The 27,618-nt window shown below is 42.3% G+C and overlaps 1 protein-coding gene across 1 annotated transcript; it reads left to right on the plus strand.

Annotated features, from left to right (window-relative positions):
- Positions 1–2,000: 2,000 nt before the first annotated feature.
- CCT2 (chaperonin containing TCP1 subunit 2) lies at positions 2,001–27,214 on the plus strand. The gene is made up of 16 exons (XM_073651772.1): positions 2,001–2,149; positions 3,434–3,508; positions 5,119–5,184; positions 6,143–6,254; positions 6,377–6,453; positions 8,200–8,312; positions 10,846–11,048; positions 11,367–11,467; positions 11,548–11,675; positions 12,610–12,713; positions 13,627–13,746; positions 14,045–14,173; positions 14,263–14,366; positions 15,677–15,776; positions 23,336–23,477; positions 26,951–27,214. The coding sequence occupies exons 1-16, from the start codon at positions 2,147–2,149 to the stop codon at positions 26,979–26,981; spliced, it is 1,608 nt and encodes a 535-aa protein (XP_073507873.1). The 5' UTR covers positions 2,001–2,146; the 3' UTR covers positions 26,982–27,214.
- Positions 27,215–27,618: the final 404 nt, after the last annotated feature.

Below are 27,618 nucleotides of genomic sequence, written 5' to 3' on the forward strand. Positions count from 1 at the left end.
AAAAAAATAGAATTTCCTTTTGCTCGGGAAACAATACATGTACATTAGCTGCAATGGTCAGATCACGACCCTATCTTTCCTATTGCAGTGTCTAATGAGCTTGTGAAAAGGTCACTGTGAAGGGAGGAGGAGCAGGTCAGCTGTGACTTTGCCTATTGTTATTGGTGGATCCAGTGTTATCAGCTCTGTATAGCAATATTACCTGACATGGTAATCCTGCCTCTGATGATGAGGAAAGTGCTGAAAACTCTTCTTGAAAGATCAGGGAGTATGAGACTTTTTTTTTCCCAACTCCAGTCTTCACTTTCCCCGTCATGATTTCAGGATTTCCTTAGTATTGCACAGGTATTGGATTTATTATTAAAGCATCAGGAATTCTCTCACCTGTGCAACACTAAGGAAATCCCAAAAACATGATGTGTTGGGGGCCGTGAGGACGGGGTTTGGGAAACAATGCTATAGTCCATAATGCTGATATGAAGCCATTAGCTGCATTCACTGTGAACTGGAAAATGATAGTAATTGTACAAGTTTTCTAAACTTAAAAAAAATCACGAATGCATCAAATAGCACTGCAGCCTTGCAGCGTTGGGGTCCTGGGATCAAATCCCACCAAGGACAACATCTGCAAGGAGTTTGTATGTTCTCCCCATGTTTGCGTGGGTTTCCTCTGGGTTCTCCAGTTTCCTCCCACACTCCAAATTCTGATAGGGAATCTAGATTGTGAGCCCCAATGGCAATAATTATGATGACCACATATGTAAATCGTGAAAATAAATAAATAAAATACAATAATAAAATACAATGCAGCAAGGTGTCCTGATGTAAATACGCTTAAAAGCAGCTACTAAAGTTATAAAAATGGGCTTCAAAGTGGGCACTGAAGGGCATTATTGAACAGGAAAATGACATTTGGGCCACTGATCTCACATCACCAATACACAGATAGTGATGGCCCGCAGCAAATTCAGGTCACTCCAGCCTGGCCCAAATGGGTTTTGGATATCAGAACGGGCATGAAAGTGGGAAAAATAGCCACTTTTCACAGATTTGAATATGTAAGAATTTACCCACTTTGATGCCCAGAATACATTTAGGCCAGGCTAGAGTGACCTGAATTTGATGCAGGGTGTCACTATATATTTATTAGTGGTGTGACATCTGTGGCCCAAAGTCATTTAACCCCTGAAAAACACCAGTTACTTATTCAAATCTGTGAAAAGTGGCTATTTGGTCACTTTGACGCCCAGAACCCATTTGGGCCAGGATAGAGTGACCTGAATTTGATGCGTGCCACCACTATGTATGTAATGGTGGTGTGAGATCAGTAACCAAGTTATTTAACCCTTTCAATAACACCCTTCAGTGCCCACTTTGATGCCCATTTTTGTGCCAGTTTTATAACTTTTGCAGCAGCTTTTAAGAGTATTCACATCAGGACACCTCGCTGCATTGTATTTTATTATTGTGATTTTCTATTTTTGTTGTTAAACCTGTAAAAAATAGTAAAAAAGAAACAGCTGAGTAAGAAACCAACTTCAGCATTGTGAACACGGGATTGATATGATCCTACATTTGTTCAAGTACAATATGGTTATTCAACAAAAGTATTGTAAAATAAACAAATGGCGTTGTTGTTGCCTCCAGCAACCTTCAGGTGTGAGAGCCTTGAGAACATACAAGCAGGACTGTACTCGGGGGCTTTTCTCTGCATGGCGGTGTATCCTCACCAGCTTCCTCGCTATGAATCCTGGTCTGTCCCAGCAGCCCTAGAAGGTAATGTACTGCGCCTAGGGAACCTGTGCTGTGATGACAACGTAGTCCGGCAGCCATCTTTGAAACTGGAAAAAATGCCTGACAAGTACATAATACGTTATCGTTCAGCTATATTACTAATGTAAAGCTAAATTCCCAGTAGGACGCATGCGAGTTACACCTGCAAGTATGTATAACTACCTGAATCGGGATGACTTCTGTTATACCTTTCCCATAACAAAGATGGACGCCAGGCAGCCGCGTGAGGAGCCACCGCCCACACTCTAGCGGCTTCTGCGCCCTCCTCCTTGTCGTTAGCTGCGTCACTTCCTGTCTCCCGCCGGTGTGTGGAGTTGCAGCGTGCTCTTCATTGTGCCCCAGCGCTCTCAGTATGGTGAGTATGCTACTGTACCCGCAACCGGGCATAGCCCCATCCAAGTACATGGTGGGCGAGCGAGCCTCAGGGCCTGGTGCTCACTAGGTGACAGCGCATCCTAATGGGCTGGGAGACTAGTCCAGTCTGAAACGGCTGATAACGGGGAGCCATAGCTGACTGGACCTTTACTTTAAAGGAGTTGTCCACTACTTTGACCGAGACTATGTTTTCCCTTTGTAAAACACTAGCGATACTCCCCTCTGGTGCCAGCACTGGCTCTCCTGGGCTCATGTGACATTATGTCACGCAATCCCTGCTGCCAATCATCAGTGGCTTCACTCTCCTCGTCTTCAGACTAATCACATACATCTGGAGGAAGGGAGAGAGCAGTGACAGCTCTGACTTTCCATGGATGTATGTGATCTGTCATAAGGGGAGGAGAGCGAAGCCACTGCTGATTGGCAGCAGGGATTGCGTGACATAATGTCACATGAGCCCAGGAGAGCCAGTGCTGGAATGGCGCTGAGTATAGGTGACATTTTACAAGGGGGAAACGGATTGAAAGGAGGTTGTGTGAGTAGTGGACACCCCTGTAATACTGAGTGCATCCATAGCCAGAACTGCTTGGTATAAATGGTGCATCAGATGATGGGTCTCACAACTAGGGAACCTGTCATTGCTTCTTGCTTCACACCTGCGGGCTGCATGGATCGGAGCCTGTCTGTGTGATAGCGGCCAGGTATGAACACTCCGGGGTGTCAGAGAAAGCTCTATTGTAAGATCTGGCTGGGGACTATAGGGAGTGGCCTGACTAGTTTAATGGTGTCCCCACAGCGTACACACATTGGAGAGACCTGTCGATCAGTCGGGACAGGGGGCTGAAGCGAGAGACCACACTAGTCAGATGTGGTCCTCAGCTGGCTTCTTCCTGCCACAGTTGATTGACAGGTCTTTCCCATGGGTGGAGGAGCCAGTGGGGGCACATGAGACTGGTAAGGTCTCTCCCATGAACAGGGCTTGCCAGTGGTGTAATCACATTCACTGTAGTGAAAGGATCTCTTTAATAACATACAATTCTAAATAATCAGTGCTACTGTTAATAAAGGCTGAAGGATGGATAGCAGACTATGTACATGGAAATGTGTACTTGAAGGCAATCTGTCTCCAGGTTTTTGCTACCTAATCTGAGAGCAGCATAAAAAAAACAGACCCTGGTTTCAATTTTTTGATTCTCTGCATTCTCCACCACAGTCTGGGAGTAATGTACATGTAATATTAATCTGATTTGTATGTCACTTCTAGGCTTCCCTTTCGCTAGCACCGGTGAACATCTTCAAAGCTGGAGCTGATGAAGAAAGAGCTGAGACTGCCCGCCTGGTAACGCTTATGTTGTGCATCCTACCAGCTCTACGCATTGATATCCGTACTGATTATGCTACACTATACTTTACTCCTGGTGGTAACGATATGGCAGTATGCAGGGTGTGGCATTTCCTTGAAATCCTCCTACATTAGAGCTTGTAGGAACATTGCCCCTCATTTGGTGCAAGTTCTCAAGCATGGATAGTACAACACCAAATATTCAGTATGAGCCTTAGATCAATTGTTGCAAGCCATTGCTAAATTGTGTAAATTGTCACTTTTTTCTGCATGCTAAGTGGTACTTCCCAATGTTAGAGAGCAGGAGACCAGTGTGTCAGATGTCACTCTGTAATGTAGGACTATGCATAGATTGGGATACATTTATGTTGCAATTTAAACAGCATAAATTATTTGCTGTGACCTGTCTACAATAAGCAACTTTTATATAGAAACACAATGTTGTACTTCAAGCCAAAAGGTAACCACATCCCCTTTCTCATAATTTTTAGGTTTTGGCATAGGCGTTATAAATGGTGTTGATTGCTCGATATGGCTTAGGGGTTTATGACAATGACATGTTGTAATGTGCACAAATATTCTTATGCAAATACAGTGATAAATGTCCCCCAGAATCCTGTTATTTTCTGACTGCTGATGAAATAAAAGTAGTTGGGTGCATAAAGAGCAGCATATAACAAGTAGTGTGACCGCTGCAAGAATAATGCTCTAGTCCCAGGTCCAGACAGGTCCGTCAGTGACGGCCCGCACCCTGGGCTCCTCTGGAGATTACAAGGCCCTGCGACATGACTTACTACATGACATGGTTACCCCCAGAACTGCTGGGTGCAGAAGTGAAGGCTGGTTACTATGGAGGACGTGACTGGACCCCAGACCAGGGCAAATTTGCTTATGTCTAGTAATGAGCATTTTCATCTCTGATTTTAACTATACAGTGACTTGTCATGTGAAAACGTGAAGCCTTACTTTGTCTAGAGTTTACGTGCTCAATTAGTGGTGTGTAGACGGTCGTCTGTGCCTTACGATGTATGAACATAGCCATGGGGCTACATTGATGGAATTTTAGAAAGGTTGGACTCATGCATGCATTTTTTTATTTTTAAACTTATTCGGTGTTCAATTAAAAGTATAAAGAAAATACTGATGCATCTCCACTCTTGGGGCATATAGACAAGACATCTTTAAGATACCAACACACCCGCCGAGGTTCTCCTAGGCAAAGCTGCTTCAAGAAAAGCCAGCGGTCTTTTCCCTGAATTGACTCTGCTGGCGGTCTTGCTGTTTTGTCTGTAGCGCCTAATAAACACTTGGTTTAGAAATTCAAAAGTAGAGGATGCATGTTGTATTAGAGGATTATTCCCTGCCACCCCCCCAAAAAAACAAAGCGTAATCCCCTAGGCATAATATGGGGGATTGTATGCTCTGACCGCTGGAACCCTCGGAAATCCCGAGACTGTAGCAGAGGTGTACATGCTCGGCCCCTGTCCCTTTCATTGTGGTGGGACTGCTGGAGTAAGCAGAGTACAGTAAGCTGTAGATGAGAATTGTGCTTCTATTTGTGACTGATCAGCAACATGCTTTTTACAATGAAATGCTTGTTCTTCTAGTCCTCCTTTGTTGGGGCCATTGCAATTGGAGATTTGGTAAAAAGCACCCTGGGACCAAAAGGCATGGTAAGTGTTTACATCTTAAAAATGATCATTAGACTGTGAAGTGTTCTTCTGGAGTTAATAGGACTGCAGAGTGTAGAAGGTGATATTTACAGAGAAGACCAGTCACTCAGCATATTTCCGTTATGTAAAGCAGCTCTGTCACCAGATATCACAATATAAACTGAATTCAGTACTAAATGGTGCTTGGACCTGGTAATGCTGATGTACTTACTTTGACAATCCAGGTCAGAATGATTTCATAATCTTTTATGGAAGGATGCATAAGCCTGATTGACATTTTCTCAGTGCCCCCCTCCCCAAAGTTTCACACTTGGACTCTTCAGCTATTTCATTCTACAACTGGACTCATAAAAAGCTCATTTTAATATCAGGAGTATGCAGCCATTGTAACATAGATTTTAGTGACTTGGTTTCAAAGTAACTAAACCTGTATTGCCTGGTCTAAGAAATCTATTTAGTTATGTACACAGTTTGTATTGTGACGTGTGGTGACTGCTCCGTCCGTCAGTATACAATCTGCCTGCACTCTGCTCATATCTGTTGCTGAGGTTTGTTGTAATTCCAAAATCCATGCAAATCTTAAATTTGTTTGTAAAGACAGTGATTCAGATACATATTGTAACTGATGACATTTTCTATTTTCATCTTTAATCCACACCACTGACGGTCAGTATGTGTAAGCTAAAACCAGATGAGGAACAATCAGAGGAAAAGTATAATAGAAACACGTCACCACTTCTGTATTTATCACCCACTCCTGGTTTTGTCTTACAAGTACTGATGTAAAATACTGACCAAATACTGAACGTGACCTTAGAGGAACAATTAACAGCATTAGCAGTATAATTAAACTTCTTAAAATAACTTCTTGACATTAGTTTTCTAATACAAAGATTTCCACTCTTACATGGGTGATGTGGATTTCATATGCTGATCATCTGGTTGCTCCCGTGAACAGGACAAGATCCTCCTTAGTAGTGGCAGAGACAGCAATGTTACTGTAACTAACGATGGAGCAACCATCCTAAAGTCTATTGGCATTGACAATCCTGCTGCCCAAGTGTTAGTAGGTAAGTGAGAAACTGACAGTCTACACAGTGGTAGTCTGCGCAGGATAATACAGAGGCAAGAAACCGACTTTACATGCCAATTATCACATTGCTGGTGCTAAGATGTTTTCCTATTCTTCTAGATATGTCTAAAGTCCAAGATGATGAAGTAGGTGATGGGACCACATCAGTTACTGTGCTGGCTGCTGAGTTGCTTAGAGTAAGATCTGTTTTTTGTTTTTCATTTGAGTTTTTGGAAAATGTATGAACATGTAAATATATACATGTGCTTACATATACAATTAACAAGGAATAGTAACAATTGCCCATTGAAAGAACTTGAGATTATCTGTTAAAATGCATAAATAATGTGCGGAACATAGGCTTTTATCAAGTATATAGCTCAACAAAATGACTTGTAGTCATAGATCCCTGTGGCCAGTACAAGCTTACATTGTAATTTCCTTATTTTTATGAAATGGGTTGTCCACTACTCAAGCAATCCATTCTCAATTAAAATAACACTTACACTTCCGGTGATGTCGCTGTTCCAGCTGTTTTGGCACTAGCTCCCGTTGGGCTCCCGTGACATTATGTTGCACAATCCCTGCGGCCAATCAGCGCTGGCTTTACTCTCCTCTCCTACTGACTTATTTGACTTCCATCCGGATATCTTGATTTGTCTGTAGGAGAATGAAGCCAGCGCTGATTGGCCACCGTGATCACGAGACTTAACAATGACACACAAGCCCTGGGAGAGTCAGTGCCGACAGTGGGGAGAAACATAGGGATCCAGAATGGGTTGTTCAAGTAGTGGACAACCCCCTTTTTAAGTAAAGTTCCATGTACCCAAAGCAAAATTTAAGCAGAGAAGGAAAGTTTTAGATAATCGTGTCAAATAAACAATCTTTATTTTCTGCATTAGGGTATGTGCACACGATGAGGTCTTTTAAACTCAGGTGAACCCGCCAAGTTTTTCAAGCAGAAAATGCTTCAAGAAATCGTCGTTTTTTTCCAGTAGTTTTCTGAGCCTTTTTTTTCTTTTTTTTTTCTACTGACGTTTTCTAGTCGCTTTATTCACTCTGTTGAATAATGAAGAAACCGCTAGCAGTTTTTTGTGTTCAATATATTTTATTCAATCATATGTAACAATACAAACAAATAAGGTCTTATAATAAGCATAAGGCTGGAGGGAGGCCCTCCTGCCCAATACAGATTCAGAATGATATGTCTTTAATAATATTGTGCAGCTAAGAGTTTTTTAAGCAAAATGCTCCAAAAGATGTCCAGGCATCTCTTGAGCCTTCCCATTGACTTCTGTTGTAAAGTACACAGTGTCTTCTGAGTGGAGAACACCAGAAGATTGGATATGTCACTTTTTTTAACCAGTTAGCGGAGTACTGCACATCCGCCTCCTATTGATTTGAATAGGAGGCGGATGTGCAGTACCAAGCTCCGGCCACTGCAAGTAGATGGCCAGCTCTGCAAGTAAGTACTTCTGACCAGCAGCCGTCTCCACCGATAACAGCTGATTGGCGGGGTGCCGGGCATCGTACCCCGGCCGATCAGACATTGATGACCTATCCTAAGGATAGGCCATCAATGTAAAAGTAGTGGACAACCTCTTTAAGTCCTGCTGTTGCTGCAGTTCTTGACAGAAGATCAGTTAGGGTGACGGTTGTCAGACCCCAACCAGTCTGATAGTAATGACTAGGTTATCAGTATCTATGTAGTGGACTATGCTTTCTGTTTAAACTTAAAGGGGTATTCCAATTGCTTGACCTTTGTAACGTCAATTGCAAATGAGCAGGCTTCGTTTTTTCTGAATCTCCCTTGGAACAAGAAGTATCATCTGTGGATAGGTGGTAAATGATAAGGAAAGAAATGCTTCTGTCAGAAATTGAAGCTTTCGTTACACTTACACCATTTTAATGCAATTGTGATTAATTTTACTACCTATTTTTAGGAAGCTGAACTCTTGATTGCCAAGAAGATTCATCCACAAACTATTATTTCTGGTTGGAGATTGGCCACTCAGGTTGCCAGAGAAGCTCTTTTAAATGCAGCACTGGATCATGGGTGAGTTATCAAATGTAGATCATTGTCAACGCTTAATCTTGTGTGCGTATTGAACTTCACATATCATTCCACTGGTGTTTTTTTATGCCCCATCAATTAGTCATTAATAATGTGTGTGTATAGTGTGTGCATTAAATTTACTTACCGGTCGTTTTCTTCTGCTGTCTCCTGCATCTTGTGACTGCAGCTCTTTCTTGCTGGCTCACACCCTGGACCATTAATTTCTCTTTTAACCTAAGCCTGTGAGAGTCTTGTTCTGCGTCTCATAGGCTTGCAAAGAGAACCTGACTTCTGGTCCATATAGATAGAAGATGCTTTGTAAGCTAGCTGGTCACATGATGCAGGAGAGGACCAGAGCGGCGCTGAAACCGTCAGGAGACAGCAATGACATGTACTATGCGCATACGCTCTACACATATTACTGTATTTTTCAGACTATAAGATGCACCAGACCATAAGACGCACCCCAAATTTTGGGATGGAAAATAAAAATTTTTTTTTTTTATAAGATGGGGGTCCGTCTTATGGTCTGAATAGGTATCTTACCTTGTGGAGCGGGGGTCACAGAAGGCAGGGTCCTTCAGGAAGATGGGCCTGGCGCTGGTGGCTTGCTTTAGGTGCCTGGCGCTGGTGGCCTGGGCGCCTGGTGCTGGTGGGCTGGTGGCTTGCGCCTGGTGGCTGGCGCTTGGTGCCTGGGTGAGTGGTCGCTGGGGGCTTGGGGTCTGGGTGAGTGGTGGCTGGCGCTTGGGGTCTGGGTGAGTGGTGGCTGGCGCTGGGGGCCTGGGTGAGTGGTGGCTGGCGCGGGGGGTTTGGGGACTGGGTGAGTGGTGACTGGCGCAGGGGGTTTGGGCCTTTGGGGACTGGGTGAGTGGTGACTGGCGCGGGGGGTTTGGGGCCTAGGTGAGTGGTGGCTGGCGCGGAGAGCCTGGGTGAGTGGTGGCTGGGACCCTGGGTCCTGGTACCGGGGCCGGTGTCTTGCTGTGAGCAGCGTGGCAGAGCGGTGTGAGCGGATTCCCGTGCAGGCGGCCATCTTTCTGAAGCTGTGATCTACAGGAAAATGGCCGCTGGCGTGGCAGAGCGCATGCGCCGACTCTGGCGGCCATTTTCCTGTAGATCAGCTTCAGAAAGATGGCCGCTCGCACCGGAAGCCTCTTACAGCAAGGCCCCGGCTCCCAGGCAGATACTTCTGCTGCTGCCGCCACCTGCTGCCGCCGATCCCACTCCACCACTACCGGTAAGTTACTTTCGGACCTTAAGACGCACCCCCCATTTTCCTCCCAAATTTGGGGGGGGGGGGGGGGGTGCGTCTTATGGTCCGAAAAATACAGTACTTATATTTAACACAATATATCCCTAACAAAGAGATGCACTTACTGGTAGGTTAATTTTCTTGAAATAGAATGTCTAACTTTTCCATGAGGAAGATTTGCAGCAAATGTACGACATGTGCACATACCCTTAAAGGGAATCTGTCAGCAGGTTTTTGCTATGTAATCTGAAGACAGCAGGAGATAGAGACTTAAACACAGAATTCAGGGATGTATCATTTGTCAAAGTGCTGTTGTTTACGAACTGTGAAGGATTTATCACTAAGAGATTAATATTGCCAGATGGCAACTAAGCACCTCACTGTCTATGGACTTTGTACACAGAGAGCCTGGTGAGGGCGGGGTTAGGTTTCTCAGCTCTGCTTCTTTCTAAATATAAAAGCTCTGATTGTGTCAGAACAGCTGCACCCAGTAATCTAAGTGATACATCGTTGGATTCAGCTTCTCTTTGCCTCTCCTACATCCGGCTGCTCTCAGATGAGGTAGCAAAAACCTGCTGACTCCCTTTAAGCAGGCAATAGACATAACGATCATTAACTATCTGAACATTTTTACTATTGTTAAAGAAGCTCACACATACAACATCAAATCCTCCCTTATTTTCATATCCCGAGAAATATATAAAGGAGAAATATGTATGTGTGCTTTATATTGGTCTTGATTGGCTACCCCTCACCTTTTCCTCATTATCCTTTGTAACTGTAGTTCTGTCTGCAGCAGGAGCCTCCCCTCCCCCCATTTTCTGTACTATCTGGTGACACACATTGTGAAACCCCAGCACCTCTTAACTTGCCAAAAGTGTGGTTAGCAGGAAATGAACCCCAGAATGATCTGTCTGCAGACTTGTCTACTTGAAGACAAACAATGTTTAGATGCTCATTCATTCCTGGGTATAGTGTTCCTTTGGCAAGGTATTCTGCTCTGCTATCATTGCATCCAAAATAAAAAAAATTGCTTTGCTACCAATGTATTTAAATGGTGTTTCTCTAAAATGTTGTAGCGTGTACACAGCTCCTCTAAAGATCTATGTCTCCTTTTATTACAAGTGAGAATTGTAGTTAGTCAGGTCCTACAGTCAAATTACTGAGTTACTTAATGCAGATGATTTGAAGCAGTGAAAAATGTTGTAACGTCTGCAGTGAAGTAAAGGTTCACTTAATAATGTATCACAAATGGTACCTTGTCTGCACCACTTGTTTCCACAGAAATGATAAAGAGAAGTTCGAGGCTGATTTGTTGAATATTGCCAGGACCACATTGTCTTCTAAGCTCCTGACCCACCATAAAGATCACTTTGCAAAACTTGCTGTGGAAGCTGTACTGAGACTGAAGGGTTCTGGAAATCTGGAAGCTATCCATGTGATTAAGAAGTTAGGAGGAAGTTTAATCGAGTCTTACTTGGATGAAGGTATTCTGTCTAAGCATGTCTGCATCGGTACATTCTGGGGCTTTTATCATTGCACTGGTCATTTTCTCTAAGGATATGGCAGATGACAATCTTTTTTAACTATGTAACTTCCACACAGTTACTGTATCAAACTTGAGGATGATCTTAGCAAGCTTACAAGACATTTTGCCTTCTTTTTTTTTTCACTGGGCCACAGACCTAAAAGCTGGAATAAGTTTTTTTTTGGTGACTGTTCCTCAGTGATTTGTTTCCTTACTCTACTTTTTCCTGTCTTGTCTTATTTCATAAACGTGTTTAATATTCTCTGTGGTCTTTTAGGTTTCTTATTGGACAAGAAAATTGGAGTAAACCAACCAAAACGTATTGAAAACGCCAAAATACTAATTGCAAATACGGGAATGGACACTGACAAAATAAAGGTCAGTGTTGTACTATTCTGTGTATTAACCCCTTAACTCAATTGATGTCCTTGTCCTCTAACAAATACTATGACGTGCAGGTTTTTGGCTCAAGGGTACGTGTGGACTCTACTGCAAAGGTGGCTGAAATTGAGTTAGCAGAAAAAGAGAAGATGAAGGAGAAAGTAGAGCGAATTCTAAAACACGGGATCAGCTGCTTTATTAACAGGTAGGGACTTGGGCATGGCATGTGCGCGGGTAGTAGCATTGTTACATGTTAACTGAAGGGGGATCTGGTGATGGGATGTCAAATCTGGCAATCTTTTTCACTAAAGGGAATTTAACGATTAGAAACTAGTCTATTCAATTTGATACAAGGCTTGGATCAGTAGTCACTGGGCTGATTTTATGTCTGACCATGGTCCTCCCCAACAATGTATCATCTGAATTAAATCCTTCTAAGCAATTTCCTAAAAGAATGTTACATTTAAATATTAATGACCATTCTTTAAGGCTATGTTCACACACGTTGTGTGTTTTTTCTGCTGCTAACTTTTCTCTGGCAGGAAAACAGCTGCGTTAACAACAGGTTTTGGTGCGTTTTTCAGCGTTTTTTTGACCACCCATTTCTTCCTATGGGTGAAAAAACGCTGAAAGAAGTGACATGCTCTATTTTCCAAAATCACAACCAAGTCACAAAATACCCTGCAAAAAAAAAAAAAGTGTGAACAGAGAATTCTAGCTTCTCATAGACTTTGCTGGTACTGCAAAAAGCAGCCAAAAATTTGCATAAAAATCTGCAGCAAAATACACTGCAAAATGTGGATACCAATATCAGATTTTAGGGCTTGATACCCAGTACCTGTCAGCAGCGCTCAGTGTCCGGGGCTGGAACAGCACAGCTCTGCACGCATTTGTAGTGGCCATTCTGCTCCTATCCTTGTCAAGCTGAACTGCAGTAGAAAACCCCTTTAACATATCATACTTTTGGAGAACTGTAAACCGCAGGGGCTCTTAATTGACAACTCCATCTAAATGCACCTTTTCCCCAGATCACCTTTATTATTTGAGGACTTTGCAGCAGCCAGGGGGCGCTGCTTTTTGTAGTAACATTTCTTGCATGATTTATTTATGATAATACTATTTTTGCATTCTTTCCTTAGACAACTGATCTATAACTACCCTGAGCAGCTCTTTGCTTCTGCTGGAGTCATGGCAATAGAACATGCAGATTTTGTGGGGGTCGAGCGTTTGGCTCTTGTTACAGGTATTGTTTCCTGTTGACAATTTTTACATTTATTGCAGTAGACATGAAGAACCATTGAGTAATAGTAATTGGATTTTAGCCAACCTAAAGAATTATCATTTAGTAGAAGTATGTACTTAACATTGTGGGTTATAGGTAAATTAGTGACAAAATGTGCAATTTGGGGAGGAAGGTTGAACTTGATGAACCTAGGTCTTTATTCAACCTATGTTACTATGTAATTACCTCCTTGGCTTATAGCACATGAACAGTTTAAAAGTATGTCAGAGGGAAATATTTCTTTTCATTTAGTCCTAATACGTTCCTTCTCTTCGAGCATATCTCCTGAGTTATGGTAGTGGGTAAAGGTGTGACACCAGAAACCCTCAATTGTAGGGATTGGAATTTTTTTTTAAGTTGCAGCAGAACATCTGTATGCCTTTAAGCGCCACTCCAGTGTTTTTTTTATTGCACTGCTGGAGTGGTGCTTTAAATATAATTCCCCTATCATATACTCACCTTCCGCCGCTTTCATCGGTTTCCCCGCCGCTCCCGTCCATCCCCTATGAAAAGTGGCCTGCCAGTGCTCTCCAGTCTATGCTGGATCATGTCTCAGGTCACTTTTCAATACAAGTCTATGGGAGCTTCGTTCTGGCCTCGTTCTGGCTCTTAGACTTGTATTGAGAGCTTGTAAGCGGAGCTTCTGACTTCCGGACAGTCAGAAGATGGCGCGGGGGACCGGAGCCGTGCCGAAAACTGGGGAAGACGCTGGAGGGTGAGTATGTCATTGGGGGAATGGGGCTTACACTTAAAGCACCACTCCAGCGCTGAAAAAAAAACTTTGGAGTGGTGCTTTAAATAGATGTAGCAGGACACAGCTTTCCAGGTCTTAAAAATAAAGTATATGTATTATTTTCTTTTTCCTTTGCTTCAGGTGGAGAGATTGCATCTACTTTTGATCATCCTGAGTTAGTAAAACTTGGAAGCTGTAAACTTATTGAAGAAGTAATGATTGGGGAAGATAAGCTGATCCACTTCTCAGGTGTTGCCATGGGTAAGTAATCTCAAATTGTTTTCCCTCTCAAGTGTTATTTTTTTAAAACTTTTTTTTTTTTTTAAAACACCAATTACAATGTGATTGGATTTCAGGAATTTTCTACTTCCTTTGAATTAAATTGCATTATATCTTTTAAGGGGTTGCTTATTTTCCCATTGGTAAATATGTGGCTATGATGACGTCCTGTTCATGTCTGCCTGCTAGCTATTGCTTTTCTTTCCCTAATCTACTTTGGATTCCATCTCCTACCATGTCTCTTATTAATAATATGGGTTCCTTTTCTTTGGCATTCCAGGAGAAGCGTGCACAATTGTGCTTCGGGGTGCAACACAGCAGATTTTGGATGAAGCTGAGAGGTCCCTTCATGATGCACTCTGTGTACTAGCTCAGACTGTGAAAGATACCAGGACGGTTTTTGGAGGAGGTACTTGAATGTTGAATTATCTTTTTTCTATCTTCTCCCTTTTGCACAACCCTTATTTTTAATGATAACTGTTGTGAATCTTAATTTAGGTTGCTCTGAGATGTTGATGGCTCATGCTGTGGCAGATCTGGCTAACAGAACACCAGGCAAAGAGTCTGTGGCAATGGAATCTTTTGCCAAAGCACTGCAAATGGTAAGGGGAACAACACAATACCTACTGTGAGTGGGCATTTTTCTTGCCATTGGTGTGCCCCAAAACATTTTGTTTTGATGGTGAAAAGAAAAAAAGTTTTGGTACAGTGTTAGCCAGTTGAAAAAAGATTGATCGTTCTCAGTGGGGAAGCAAAATAATAATCTTGTAGTTATACCTTTTAATGGCTAATAAAATAAGTGATGTTACAAAGCAAGTTTTCCAGACTACTTGGGTCTCTTCATCAGGCATGGTATAACAAAGTGTCCATTTATAATGTCATGTCTCTGCTCTTTTGTGTATACATTTGTGTTTCTTCAGATACTTTGTTATGCCATGCCTGATGAAGAGATCTAAGTAGTCTTGAAAGTTTGCTTTGTAACATCACTTATTTTACTTTTGTTAGCCATTAAAAGCGATCATAACTGCAAGGTTATTATTTTGTTTCACCACTGAGAACAATCAATTTGATAGTGAATAAGCAGGATTTTTTTTTTTTACTGTTCACTATCTATTAATCTCTAAATCTTTAATTTAGTCTCCTATTGTGCTGAAGAATATGTTGGCGTTCTAGAAATTAAAAATCTTATTGCACCAGAAAATTTTAGCAAGAAATCTGTGTCCCAAGACACCAGCCAAGTGCCATGGCCTCCTCATTACCATTCTTTTGGTGTCTGGCTGTAAGATAACTGGCTGCAGTTGGAGCCTCTGCCCCCTTCTGCCCTGTGTGTTGTAGGACAAATCCCTGCACACTTAATGCTTTCACATTGTATTCTGACATCCATTCTTTGGTCCCATCGGGGCTTATGTGTGAACCCCCTGCAAAACGGGGTTTGGGCATATGCGACAACGGGGCCATAAACTATAATGGTGCCAGCAGAATGAACGTGCGCTCTGTCGTGCATAATTTTCGGGCGTGTACACCTACTGGAAGCGGGCACTCGACATTATAGTTAGTGCATACACCCGAATCCTGTTTTGCCAGGGGTTTGGAAGTAATCACTGACGAGACCAACGAACGGGTGCCAAAACACAGTGTGAAGGCACCCATAGGCATGCTCCTCCCCAAAAAAACATGAGAGAGATTCTTTTGAAATTGACCTGTTCTCTGAAGGATTTTTACCTGGCAAAAAACTTGGTAAAAGTGCAAACTTACTACAGTAGATAAACATGGCTCTAGATCCCAAGTTACGTCTGTTTAGAGTTGCATCCAACAGCAGAGAAGTTTGAGATTGAGGATTTCTTGAAGTTTTTCTGATTTTGGTTATGAATGTAGTGTTGTTTTTTATGGTGTTTTTGTTTTTTGTTATTAGCTTCCAACCATTATAGCAGACAATGCTGGCTACGACAGTGCTGACCTAGTGTCACAGCTTAGAGCAGCTCACAGTGAAGGCAAAACGACCTATGGGCTTGGTATGTACTGACCTATTGAATCATGGTTTAATTTTAGATTTAAAGGGTTATTTCCATCTTTATAAATGGGTAATGTCAGGTAGTGCATGTAAATACCAGCAATTTCCAGCTTATTAAAATTGTAGCCATTCTCTAGGATAGTAACTTTTTTTTTCTATTGTTTATAACTCATTGCCTTGAAGACCGACCACCGCTACTAGACAGCAAAACATGCCCAGTTGCTTACAAGCTCTTCTCTTTTGAGGTTGTAAGCACTGTTTTGAGGCTGGTCAGGATTGCTGCAGGGCACTGTTATCTCCTAATCCTGGATAGACTGTTGATCTCCTAGGCAACGACTGTAAACAAAAGAAATGTTTAAAGGGGTATTCCCATCTCCAAGATTCTATCTCAATAAGTAGTAGGTGTAATATAATAATAATAATGGTAAATACCTCCAGTTGGAAATGTAATATAGTTCTTCTGATATCCTGGTGCGCCTTGGATGAAGCCGCACCTCCTACACAAAGAAAAATTCGGCATAGACGGCGACAACCCTGGCACACACCTCAAACATGTCTTCTCCAGAGGTGCTCCAGGTGCGCTGAACGGCTGTGGCGAAAATCTAATCTGCCCGAAGATTTCCTCCATTATAAATTTATGCTGAAAACATATAACTCTGCGCTTCACCTCTCCAAACAAACCTACTTTAACAACCTCATCATCTCACTTTCCAATAATCCTAAACGACTCTTTGACACGTTTCATTCTCTCCTCAATCAAACAGCACAGGCCCCGATCACCGGCCTCAGCGCTGACGATCTGGCCAATTATTTCAAAGAAAAAATTGACCATATCGGCAGGAAATTTTCTCCCAATCCCCAAACGTTATGCATGCTCTCCCCCGCCCCATTGTATCTTGCTCACTTTCTGACTTCGAACCAGTCATGGAAGATGAAGTCATCAGGCTCCTTGCATCTTCTTGCCCTACTACCTGCACCAGTGACCCAATTCCCTCACATCTCCTTCAGTCCCTTTCTCCAGCTGTCACCACTCACCTAACTAAAATTTTCAACCTCTCCCTCTCATCTGGTATCTTTCCCTCTTCTTTTAAACACGCCAGCATACATCCATTACTTAAAAACCCATCCCTTGACCAGAACTGCACAGCCAACTACAGACCTGTTTCCAATCTTCCATTTATCTCTAAACTCCTGGAGCGCCTGGTCCATTCCCGTCTAATCCGCTATCTCTCAGACAACTCTCTTCTTGACCCTCTACAATCTGGTTTCCGCTCTTTACATTCTGCTGAAACTGCCCTCACTAAAGTCTCTAATGATCTACTAACAGCTAAATCTAATGGCCACTGCTCCCTGCTGATTCTCCTGGATCTGTGCAGCATTCGACACTGTGGATCACCAGCTCCTCCTCACTATGCTCCTCACTATTGGCCTCAAGGACACTGTTCTCTCCTGGTTCTCCTCCTATCTCTCTTCTCTGTGTCTTTTGCTGGCTCCTCCTCCTCTCTCCTTCCCCTTACTGTCGGGGTTCCTCAAGGATCAGTCCTAGGCCCCCTTCTTTTCTCCTTATACACCGCTCCCATTGGACAAACAATCAGCAGATTCGGTTTTCAGTACCATCTCTATGCTGATGACACCCAATTATACACCTCTGCTCCGGACATCACCCCTGCATTACTACAAAAGACCAGTGATTGTCTTTCTGCTGTGTCTAACATTATGTCCTCCCTCTGCCTAAAACTGAATGTCAAAAACTGAACTACTCATATTTCCTCCCTCCACTAACCTACCTGTGCCCGATATTGCCATTTCCATTTGTGGCTCAACCATTACTCCCCAGCAACAAGCCCGCTGTCTTGGGGTCATTTTTGATTCAGATCTTTCCTTCACTCCTCACATCAAATCACTCGCTCGTTCATGTCATCTACACCTCAAAAACCTCTTAAGAATCAGGACATTTCTCACCTTTGGCTCGGCAAAAACTCTTACTGTAGCTCTTATTCATTCTCGTCTCGACTATTGCAACTCTCTACTAATCGGTCTCCCTCTTACTAAACTCTCCCCTCTCCAATCCGTCCTTAACGCAGCAGTAAGGATCATATTCCTCGCCAACCGCTGCACCGATGCCTCTTCCCTGTGCCAGTCATTGCATTGGTTACCCATCCAATATAGAGTTCAATTTAAACTTATCACACTTACCCATAAGGCGCTCCATGCTTCAGTACCCCCTACATCTCCTCCCTTGTCTCAGTCTACCACCCTACACGTGCCCTCCGTTCTGCCAATGACTTAAAACTAAAATCCTCCATAATCCGAACTTCCCACTCCCGTCTCCAAGATTTCTTGCGTGCTGCGCCAATTCTTTGGAATGCACTACCCAGGACAGTTCGATTAATTCCCAATACCCACAGTTTCAAGCGAACCCTAAAAACCCATTTCTTTAGACTGGCGTATCGCCTAAACACAATCTGTCCGTCCCAGTTTTCCCCCATATTAAAATCTTCAATTTCAGATTCATACCATCCATGCACTTAATAGCCTCAGTCAGGACTGTACACATACTGGCTGGCGACCAGTCCATGTATTATTATTTATCCTATTTAGTATATCAAGGCTGCATTATACAATATATGTACACTTTACCTTTTGTGTCTCCCCCATTTCCTCATAGACTGTAAGCTTGCGAGCAGGGCCCTCGCTCCTTTTGATTTGAGATATGCTTATTCTGTATTATCTGTATAAGTCCCCCCTAAAATTGTTAAGTGCTGCAGAATATGTTGGCGCTATAAAAAATAAAAAAATATTATTATTATATGCTATGTCACTTACCCAATATAGGCCATTGCAGTAGCTTATGCTACCATGGTAATGACCACTAACAGCTAACTGTCATTATATGAGTGGTTGTAACCATGGATACTTAAGCTACTACAATGGACTACATGGGGAAAGCAACATGGTGAATTAGAAGAACTATACTACATTTCTAATTGGAGGTATTTGCTGATATTATTAAACCTACTACTTATTAGGATAGGATCTTGGAGATGGGAAAACCCCTTTTAATATCTTAACCCCTTTACCCCCGAGGGTGGTTTGCACGTTAATGACCAGGCCAATTTTTACAATTCTGACCAGTCACTTTATGAGGTAATTACTCTGAAACGCTTCAACGGATCCCGCTGATTCTGAGATTGTTTTTTCGTGACATCTTGTACTTCATGATAGTAGTAAAATTTCTTCGATATCACTTGCGTTTATTTGTGAAAAAAATGGAAATTTGGCAAAAATTTTGAAAATTTCACAATTTTCAAAATTAGAATTTTTATTTCGTTAAATCAGAGAGATATGTCACACAAAATGGTTAATAAATAACATTTCCCACATGTCTACTTTACATCGGCACAATTTTGGAACCAAAATTTTTTTTTATCAGTGCGCTATAAGGGTTAAAAGTAGTGTTGAGCGAGTATGTTCTGTTAACCCGAGCACCGAGTATTTATAGCTGCTCGGTGATATGCTTGAATCGCTCCCGTGTGCATGATTTGCGACTGTTTGACAGTTTTACTACATGTGAGGAATGTCTATTTCTTACACATTCCTCACATGTAATAAAGCAATCAAACAGTTGCAAATCATGCACACGGGAGCGATTCAAGCATATCACCGAGCAGCTATAAATACTCTGAGCTCGGCCCGAGCATACTCGGACAGAACATTCTCGCTCAACACTAGTTAAAAGTTGACCAGCGATTTCTCATTTTTCCAACAAAATTTACAAAACCATTTTTTTAGGGACCACATCACATTTGAAGTGACTTTGAGGCGCCTATATGACAGAAAATACCCAAAAGTGACACCATTCTAAAAACTGCACCCCTCAAGGTGCTCAAAACCACATTCAAGAAGTTTACTAACCCTTCAGGTGCTTCACAGGAATTTTTGGAATGGGGAAGAAAAAAATGAACATTTAACTTTTTTCACAAAAATGTTACTTTAGACCCCAATTTTTTTAATTTTTGCAGGGGTAACAGGAAAAAATGGACCGCAAAATTTGTTGTGCAATTTCCCCTGAGTACGCAGATACCCCATACGTGGGGAAAAAACACTGTTTGGGCGCACAGCAGGGCTCAGAAGGGAAGGAGCGCCATTTGACTTTTTGAATGTAAAATTTGCTTGAATAATTAGCGGACGCCATGTTGCGTTTGGAGAGCCCCTGATGTGCCTAAACAGTGGGAACCCCCCACAAGTGACACCATTTTGGAAACTAGACCCCTCAGGGAACTTATCTAGATGTGTGGTGAGCATCTTGAACCCCCAGGTGCTTCACAGAAGTTTATAACATGGAGCCCTGAAAATAAAATTTTCACATTTTTCCCACAAAAATGTTTTTCAGCCCCCAGTTTTGCATTTTCATAAGGGTAACAGGAGAAATTGCACCATGCAACTTGTTGTGCAATCTCTCCTGAGTAAGCCAATGCCCCATATGTGGGGGAATACCACTGTTTGGGCGCACAGCAGGGTTCGGAAGGGAAGGAGCGCCATTTGACTTTTTGAATGTAAAATTTGCTTGAATAATTAGCGGACGCCATGTTGCGTTTGGGGAGCCCCTGATGTGCCTAAACAGTGGAAACCCCCCTCAAGTGACACCATTTTGGAAACTAGACCCCTCAGGGAACTTATCTAGATGTGTGGTGAGCACCCTTAACCCCCAGGTGCTTCACAGAAGTTTAGAACATGAAGCCGTGAAAATAAAAAAATCTAACTTTTTCCACAAAACTGATCTTTTTGCCCCAATTTTCTTAGTTTCACAAGGCTAAGAGGAGAAAATGGAACCTAAAAACTGTTGTGCGATTTCTCCTGAGTACGCCAATACCCCATATGTGGGGAAAATACACTGTTTGGGTGCACGTCAGGGTTCAGAAGGGAAGGAGCATTGTGCGACTTTTTGAACGCAAAATTGCCTGGAATCAAGAGCGGACGCCATGTCGCATTTCGGGAGCCCCTGATGTGCCGAAATAGTGGAAACCCCTAACAAGTGACCCCATTTTGGAAACTAGACCCCTCGAGAATTTTATCAAGGGGTATAGTGTACATTTTGAACCCAAAGGTACGACAGAATTTGATAACATTAGGTCATCATATTGAATAAGTTGTTATTAGTCTTGAGCGCAAGTGCTCGCTACTTGAGTTTGCATCGGGTACTCGGGTATGCACCATGTATCATGGGTGCTCGAGTGACATGCTCGAGTCCCCGCCCCACATGTTTTCACGGTTGTTAGACACCCAAAAAAAAAACATGCGGGGATCGCTTGTGCATGGCAGGCGATCCCAGCAACGTTTTTTTTGGCCGCGAAGCATATGGGGCAGAGACTCGAGCATGTCACTCAAGCACCCGCGATACTCAGTGCATACCCGAGTACCCGATGCAAACTCAAGTAGCGAGCACTTGCGCTCAACACTGGTCACCATATTGTCGTCATTTTTTTTTTTTTCTTTACTTTTGAAAAAAACCCAACCCTAGCCCTAACCCTAATACAACCCTAACCCTAGCACAACCGTGACCCTAGAGTTTATTTTTTTACATCATTCCTTGCGTGGTATAAGTGATTAGACTACTTTATTCTTCGAGTCGGTTTGATTACAGCAATACCAGATTCATATCGGGTTTTTATGATTGACAGCTGACACAAAAGACGCTTTTTTTTGCAAAGACTAGTGTTTGCATCACCATATTTTGAGAGCTATAATTTTTCCATATTTTGGCCAACAGAGTCATGTGACGGCTTGTTTTTTGCGGGACAAGTTGACGTTTTTATTGGTACTATTTTCGGGCACATGACATTTTTTGATCGCTTTCTATTCTGATTTTTGGGAGGCAGAATAAACAAAAACCAACAATTCAGGAATTGTTTTTTTGCGTTTTTTTTTTTTTTATGCCATGCCGCGTGTGGTAAAATTGATAATGCAGCGTTATTCTTCGGGTCAGTGCATTTACAGCGGTACCGCATTTATATAGTTTTTTTTTTGTTTTGCTGCTTTTACACAATAAAAACAATTTTCTAGAAAAAATATTTTTTTTGTATCGCTTTATTTTGAGCGCTATAACTTTTTTTTTTTTTTTCGGACAATGGAGCTGTGTGGTGGCTTGTTTTTTTGCGGGACTAGATGACGTTTTTAGCGGTACCATTTTTATTTACATTTTTGATTGCGTGTTATTCCATTTTTTGTTTGGCGGTATGATAAAGCATTGTTTTTTGCTTTAGTTTTTTATTTTTATTTTTTTACCGTGTTCACTAAAGTGGTTAACTAGTGGGACAGTTTTATAGGTCAGGTCGTTCCGGACGCGGCGATACCAAATATGTGTACTTTATTGTTTTTTTGTTTTTTTTTTCATAATAAATAAATATTATGGGTTCAATATTTTTTTCTTTTTTCTTTTTTATATTTTTACAATTTTTTTTTTTCACTTTTCTACTTTTTTTTTTTTTTTACTTTTACACATTGTCCCACTATGGGACTTTCACTTTTTGCAGCCTGATCGGCTGCATGGCATAGAGAGCAACAGCTCCCTTTGTCATGCAGCCTGTCAGCTTCACACAGGGGAGACATTACTTTGGTCGCGCACTGCGCATGACCAAAGTAACGTCCTGGTGACCCGGATGGTGTCATGACGATATCGGGTCGTCATGGCAACATCCGGAAGCCTCCGCAGACATCTCTGGACGCCGGCAGAAGAGGTGAGTATACCGATCACCTCGACTTCAATCGCAGCATTGCGGGGGTTAATGTGCCGGGAGCGGTGCTGGACCGCTCCCAGCACATTGTCACAGCTGACACTCGGTGCTATCAGCTGACACCCGGCGGCGATCGCCCCGCACCGCTTGTGTGCGATCTCAGCGTGCGTAATAATACGTAGCTGGTCCATAAGTCCCAGGGCACAGCTACGTACTATTACTGACAAGGTCAGAAAGGGGTTAAGATTGGTAGCAGTAAATTGTAAAAGTGCTTGTGCATCGCGGCACAGCTGCTGAGCTCCATTATTGGCTATATCGGTGATGCACACTGTCAATGCCACATCACCACTGCAGCCAAAACACCGAGACCCAAGTACTGCTGGGGGAGCCGGGCTGGACCTGCACTTTTTGTTTTAGGTATATTACAGCGCTTTGCGTCTAGTTCCCTGAAAATGGGAAAACTCATTTAATAACCTGATGTATGGTCAGTAATTGTTACCTTTTGCTTAGTTGACATTGATGGGAGTCAGACAAAACTTTGTAAGATTGACTAGGGATAGTAATCTGGGATTGCATTTAGAATAATTCTTACTTTCTTAGCTTTTATTTAAAGGGAACCTGTCACCTGATTTATGCTGCCAAACCCATGGACTGCATTAATCATGTGCCTGGCTGCAGTCAGTCAGCCAGACTCTGATTCATTCTGCCTGCGATTTAGGCAGCATGAATCCGGTGAACAGGTTCCCTTAAAAAGTCAAAGATTGGGTTTGACACAATTTTGTAAAAAAAAAAAAAAACAACATAATTTCTACCCTGTTCTTATCAGATATGAGAAACGGTATTATTGGAGATATGGAAGAAGTGGGTATCACTGAAAGCTTCCAGGTGAAGAGGCAAGTGTTGCTGAGTGCGGCAGAAGCTGCTGAAGTCATCCTGCGTGTGGACAACATTATTAAAGCTGCGCCACGGTAACTTATGTGCTAGATACATGATCTGTCCGCTCTTCTGACCTGTATGCTTTACTAAATATAAATTCCAGAGAACCTGCCCTTAGAGCCATGGGGCCGATTCGTCAAAGCTTTTATGTAACTAGTGTAATGTTAAGGTGTTGAAAAATCTCAAAACTTTTGTGCTATGCACAATTGCTCAAAAATATGGTGTGTTTTCACACTACGTTAGAGCAACTCTGTCGAAAGAGGCGGAGCTGGGGAAGGGCGTTACTAGGACCCTCATCGAATCCATCAAATCTGCTGACGTTTTTACTCCACAAATGCTACTCCAGTCCCTCACTAGAGGCACCAAATTCATTCTTAAGGGGGTCATCTGAAACTAAAATGTATTTTAATCCTAAATTCCTACCTATTTATTGTTGTGATCTAATCTTTTTTCTAATATACCTTAAAAGGAATCTGTCACCCCCTGGGAGATATCAGACCTCTACTATGGGCATACAGAGTATAGAAAAGTAAATCTATACATACCTGTATGGATCATATTAGAGGTATGATTGCAGAGAAAAGTGTTTTTATCACCTCTGCTTTCCACAGGCTTGGCGTCCGGGGGACGGGGAGAAATCCCCGCCTAACTGTTTATTATTCCCCTAAATCCCCATCTATATTCTTAGTTACCATAATCACCCCATCCCCTGAACGTCACAGGGCCCGGTGATGTGCACTGTGCTCCCTGACTTCCTCGACATGCGCAAAGCACCGCTCACATAGAGCGTGCATTGCTTCATTCCGGCCCCCTCTGCCTGTGCACTGCGCCACTGGTTTCTGTTGCGCAGGCGCTGGGGAGTCACTGTCAGTTCCCGGCGCCTGCGCAATAGAACCCTGCGGCGCAGTGCACAGAGAGACCGGCTGGGAGGGAGCAAAGCACTCTCTGTGAGCGGCGCTTTGCGCATGTCGGGGAAGCCAGGGAGCACAGTGCATGTCACAGGGCCCTGTGACGTTCAGGGGATGGGGTGATTATGGTAACTAAGAATATAGATGGGGATTTAGGGGAATAATAAACAATTAGGCGGAGAGTGCTTGTCGTCCTGGGGATGCCAAGTCTGTGGAAAAGAGTGGATAAAAACAGATTTCTCTGCACTCAAACCTCTAATATGGGCCATACAGGTATGTATAGATTTACTTTTCTATCACCTGTATGCCCATGGTAGAGGTCTGATATAGCCCAGGGGGTGACTGATTTCCTTTAATTAAAAAATCCCTACCTTTCCCTGACTACTCTGCTTTAATTGTTTTTATTGCTTCCTCTTTGATGACACTTCCTTTGATAATCCCAATGCATGCTGGGATAGTTAAACGCGTGGTCATCCGGGGTCAGAGGCTGCGGTCACTGCACTCTTACACTTCCAATTCATCATCAGATATGCAGGCTTTCTGCCGGTGCTTCACCTTTATTACATCATTGTTGCATTATTTTTTGGGGTCTTGAATTTTAGTGCAGCGAGACCACTTTTTCTTTATTTTCTTCACCCTGCCATCGATTGGTCAGGATTTTCACTCCGAATTTGTAAGAGTTTTCACTTACATATACTGATGCAAAATACTGCCTCATTGATAATATATATGGCTATATAGGGCTTGTGCATATTGGACAACTGCTGCCACATTGCAAATAACAACCATGCACACTCGCCTCCTGCAGCTGCACCACTCCTGCCATGTTGGCTCTGCTGTTCCCAGTAGGTGACTCGACGTTGTTGTCACATGACCACTGCAGCCAATCAATATTCCATTAGCACAGACGTCTGCTCTGATGAAATAGTAAAGGCTGCAGCCGGTTGACTGCCACTGATTGGCTGCATTGCTCATATGGCAAAATAATTTTACATGAGTTTGAGAGGCAAGTTACGGCTTTTCTTATTTTACTTGGTGAATTTGGGCATTTACATTTAATAGATTGACATGATGTATAGACTGCTAAAATAAATAGTATAACAGTATGTAGATAAATCTTTCCATATTTTCCAGTATGTCAGCAGTCTTGACATATTTACAGTTCTGTCTGAATTGATATAGCCACTAGAGGGCGCATGTGTTATCGCTATGACCACATAGCTGCTGGACTCTCTGTGACGCCTGTCATTTCCTATCAGGTTCTAATAGAACAGTCTGCTCTTGAGTAGTGTTAAGGTGGATCTAGTCTGGTTACAATGGACACGATTGGAATAAGCTTGCTGAACAGATACCACAATCTAATTCAGTGGTCCTAACTAGTGACAATCAAGTTTGATTTCTGATTTTTTTTTTGTCTTACTTTTGCCTCTATATTGTACTTCTTGTACCATGAGCTATGCCACCTAAGTTCTTTACAGCTGTTCAGCCTTCCATTTTGCTCAATGTTCAAGGGGTTTTCCAATTTCAGAAACCTCGTCTTTTCCGAATTGCAGTTTAAAAAAAAAAAGTCCTTTGCTCGCCCTCCACTGGTCCAGTGCTGTGTGTCCACTGCTGCTCCCAGTGTCTGATATTGTCTGCAGTGCTGACTTAAAGGAGTATTCCCATCTCCAAAATCCTATCCCAATATGTAGTAGGTGTAATAATAATATTGAAAATTACCTCCAATTAAAAATGTACTTCTTCTGATTTGCTATGTTGCTTACCCCATGTGCAGGGCATTGCAGTAGCTTAGGGGTAACCGAGATTACGAAAATTCATATAGTGAGAGCTAGTTAGCTGTTAGTGGTTGTAACCGTGGCTCCGGTAATGCCCCTGCGCATGAGGTAAGAAACATAGTGAATCAGAAGAACTATACTACATTTCTACTTATTTCCAATATTATTATTATTATTATTATTACACCTACTACATATTGGGATAGGGTCTTGCAGATGGGAATACCCCTTTAATGTTGACAGCACAGCTGCTAGTAACTGGGCTTACTGTGAGGCTGTGCACTGCAGACCATAACCGATACCGGGAGTAGCAGTGGAGATTCTGCATGGACCCGGGAAGGGTAAGTAAAGGACAGTTTTGTTTCTTCATTTGTTTTTTTTGCTTAAACGTCCTGGGGCCAGGTGTTCTTTAAACCGAGAAAATAACTGGGCACTAATTAGCCGAAAGCTGCCTGATTCTGCCAGTAAGCTGTGCCTTAGTTATATTGCAACAACCGTACTTCATGAGCCTCAATGCTGTCCATGTCTCCTACCAAAATCGCAAGTGTTGTACACACGAACACAGACTAGCTGGACTTCTATTGGCTTATTAAACTTCACATTTCCAAATAAATTCCAAAAGTAACTGAAATCCTGCTGAAGTCTGCCGACCTGGCATCTGCTACATAGGAAGTTAACCTCTGACCTCTTTTCTGTATATATTGCCTTTCCACCCCCCCCCACCAGATTTTTCAGTATTTTGTCTGTTTTTTTTTTCTTTGCATCTTACTGATTTATTTTTTCATATCTTGATTTGTCATTCTTTTCTCTCTTTTCATATAGGAAGCGTGTTCCTGATCATCATCCCTGCTAAACTTCCATCTGACAGCGAGTGGTGAAGTAGACTGCAGTTGGATGGGTTTTTTTTTTTTTGATGAACCAAGCAGAAGAAAGCTGTACGATTGTCATCTTGGCACTTGAGGATTACAACCACTCTAGTGGTTTATTTATTGTATAAGTAAACGTTTCTTTTTCTAACATAAAATTTGCTAACTCATATGTACTTATTCAGTAAAGAGCACTGAAAAATAAAAACCTGTGAGATTATTGCTTTACCGATTGAACATCTTTGCAAACTTGCAATATTAAACCTCATATTCCTTTCAGTTTGTGTATAAAAAAAAATAAATCTTTTTTTTTTTTGCGGCGCTGAATCACGTTATAGAAGATTTTTAACACTGGGTTCTGTTAATTTATACATTTTACATGGTTATTGCCCACATTACAACATATCACCCATCCTGTGAATTGCTTGTCGGGGAAGATCTGACCATTGAGACCTCACTGATTCCAAAAACAGTCCTTGAATTTGCCTGTTAGAATAGAATGGTAGGCATGCATGCACAGCCATCGTTGTAGTTTCACAATGCCATTTCACTGCCCCGTTCCTGGTATTGGTGGGCATCCCACCAAATGAGTTTTATTTTTGATTATTTTTAAGTACTGCTTCT

Source organism: Phyllobates terribilis, unplaced genomic scaffold (assembly GCF_046119375.1).
Source record: "Phyllobates terribilis strain yellow unplaced genomic scaffold, ASM4611937v1 Scaffold_11__3_contigs__length_659146591, whole genome shotgun sequence".
In the NCBI taxonomy this organism is placed as follows: Eukaryota; Metazoa; Chordata; class Amphibia; order Anura; family Dendrobatidae; genus Phyllobates; species Phyllobates terribilis.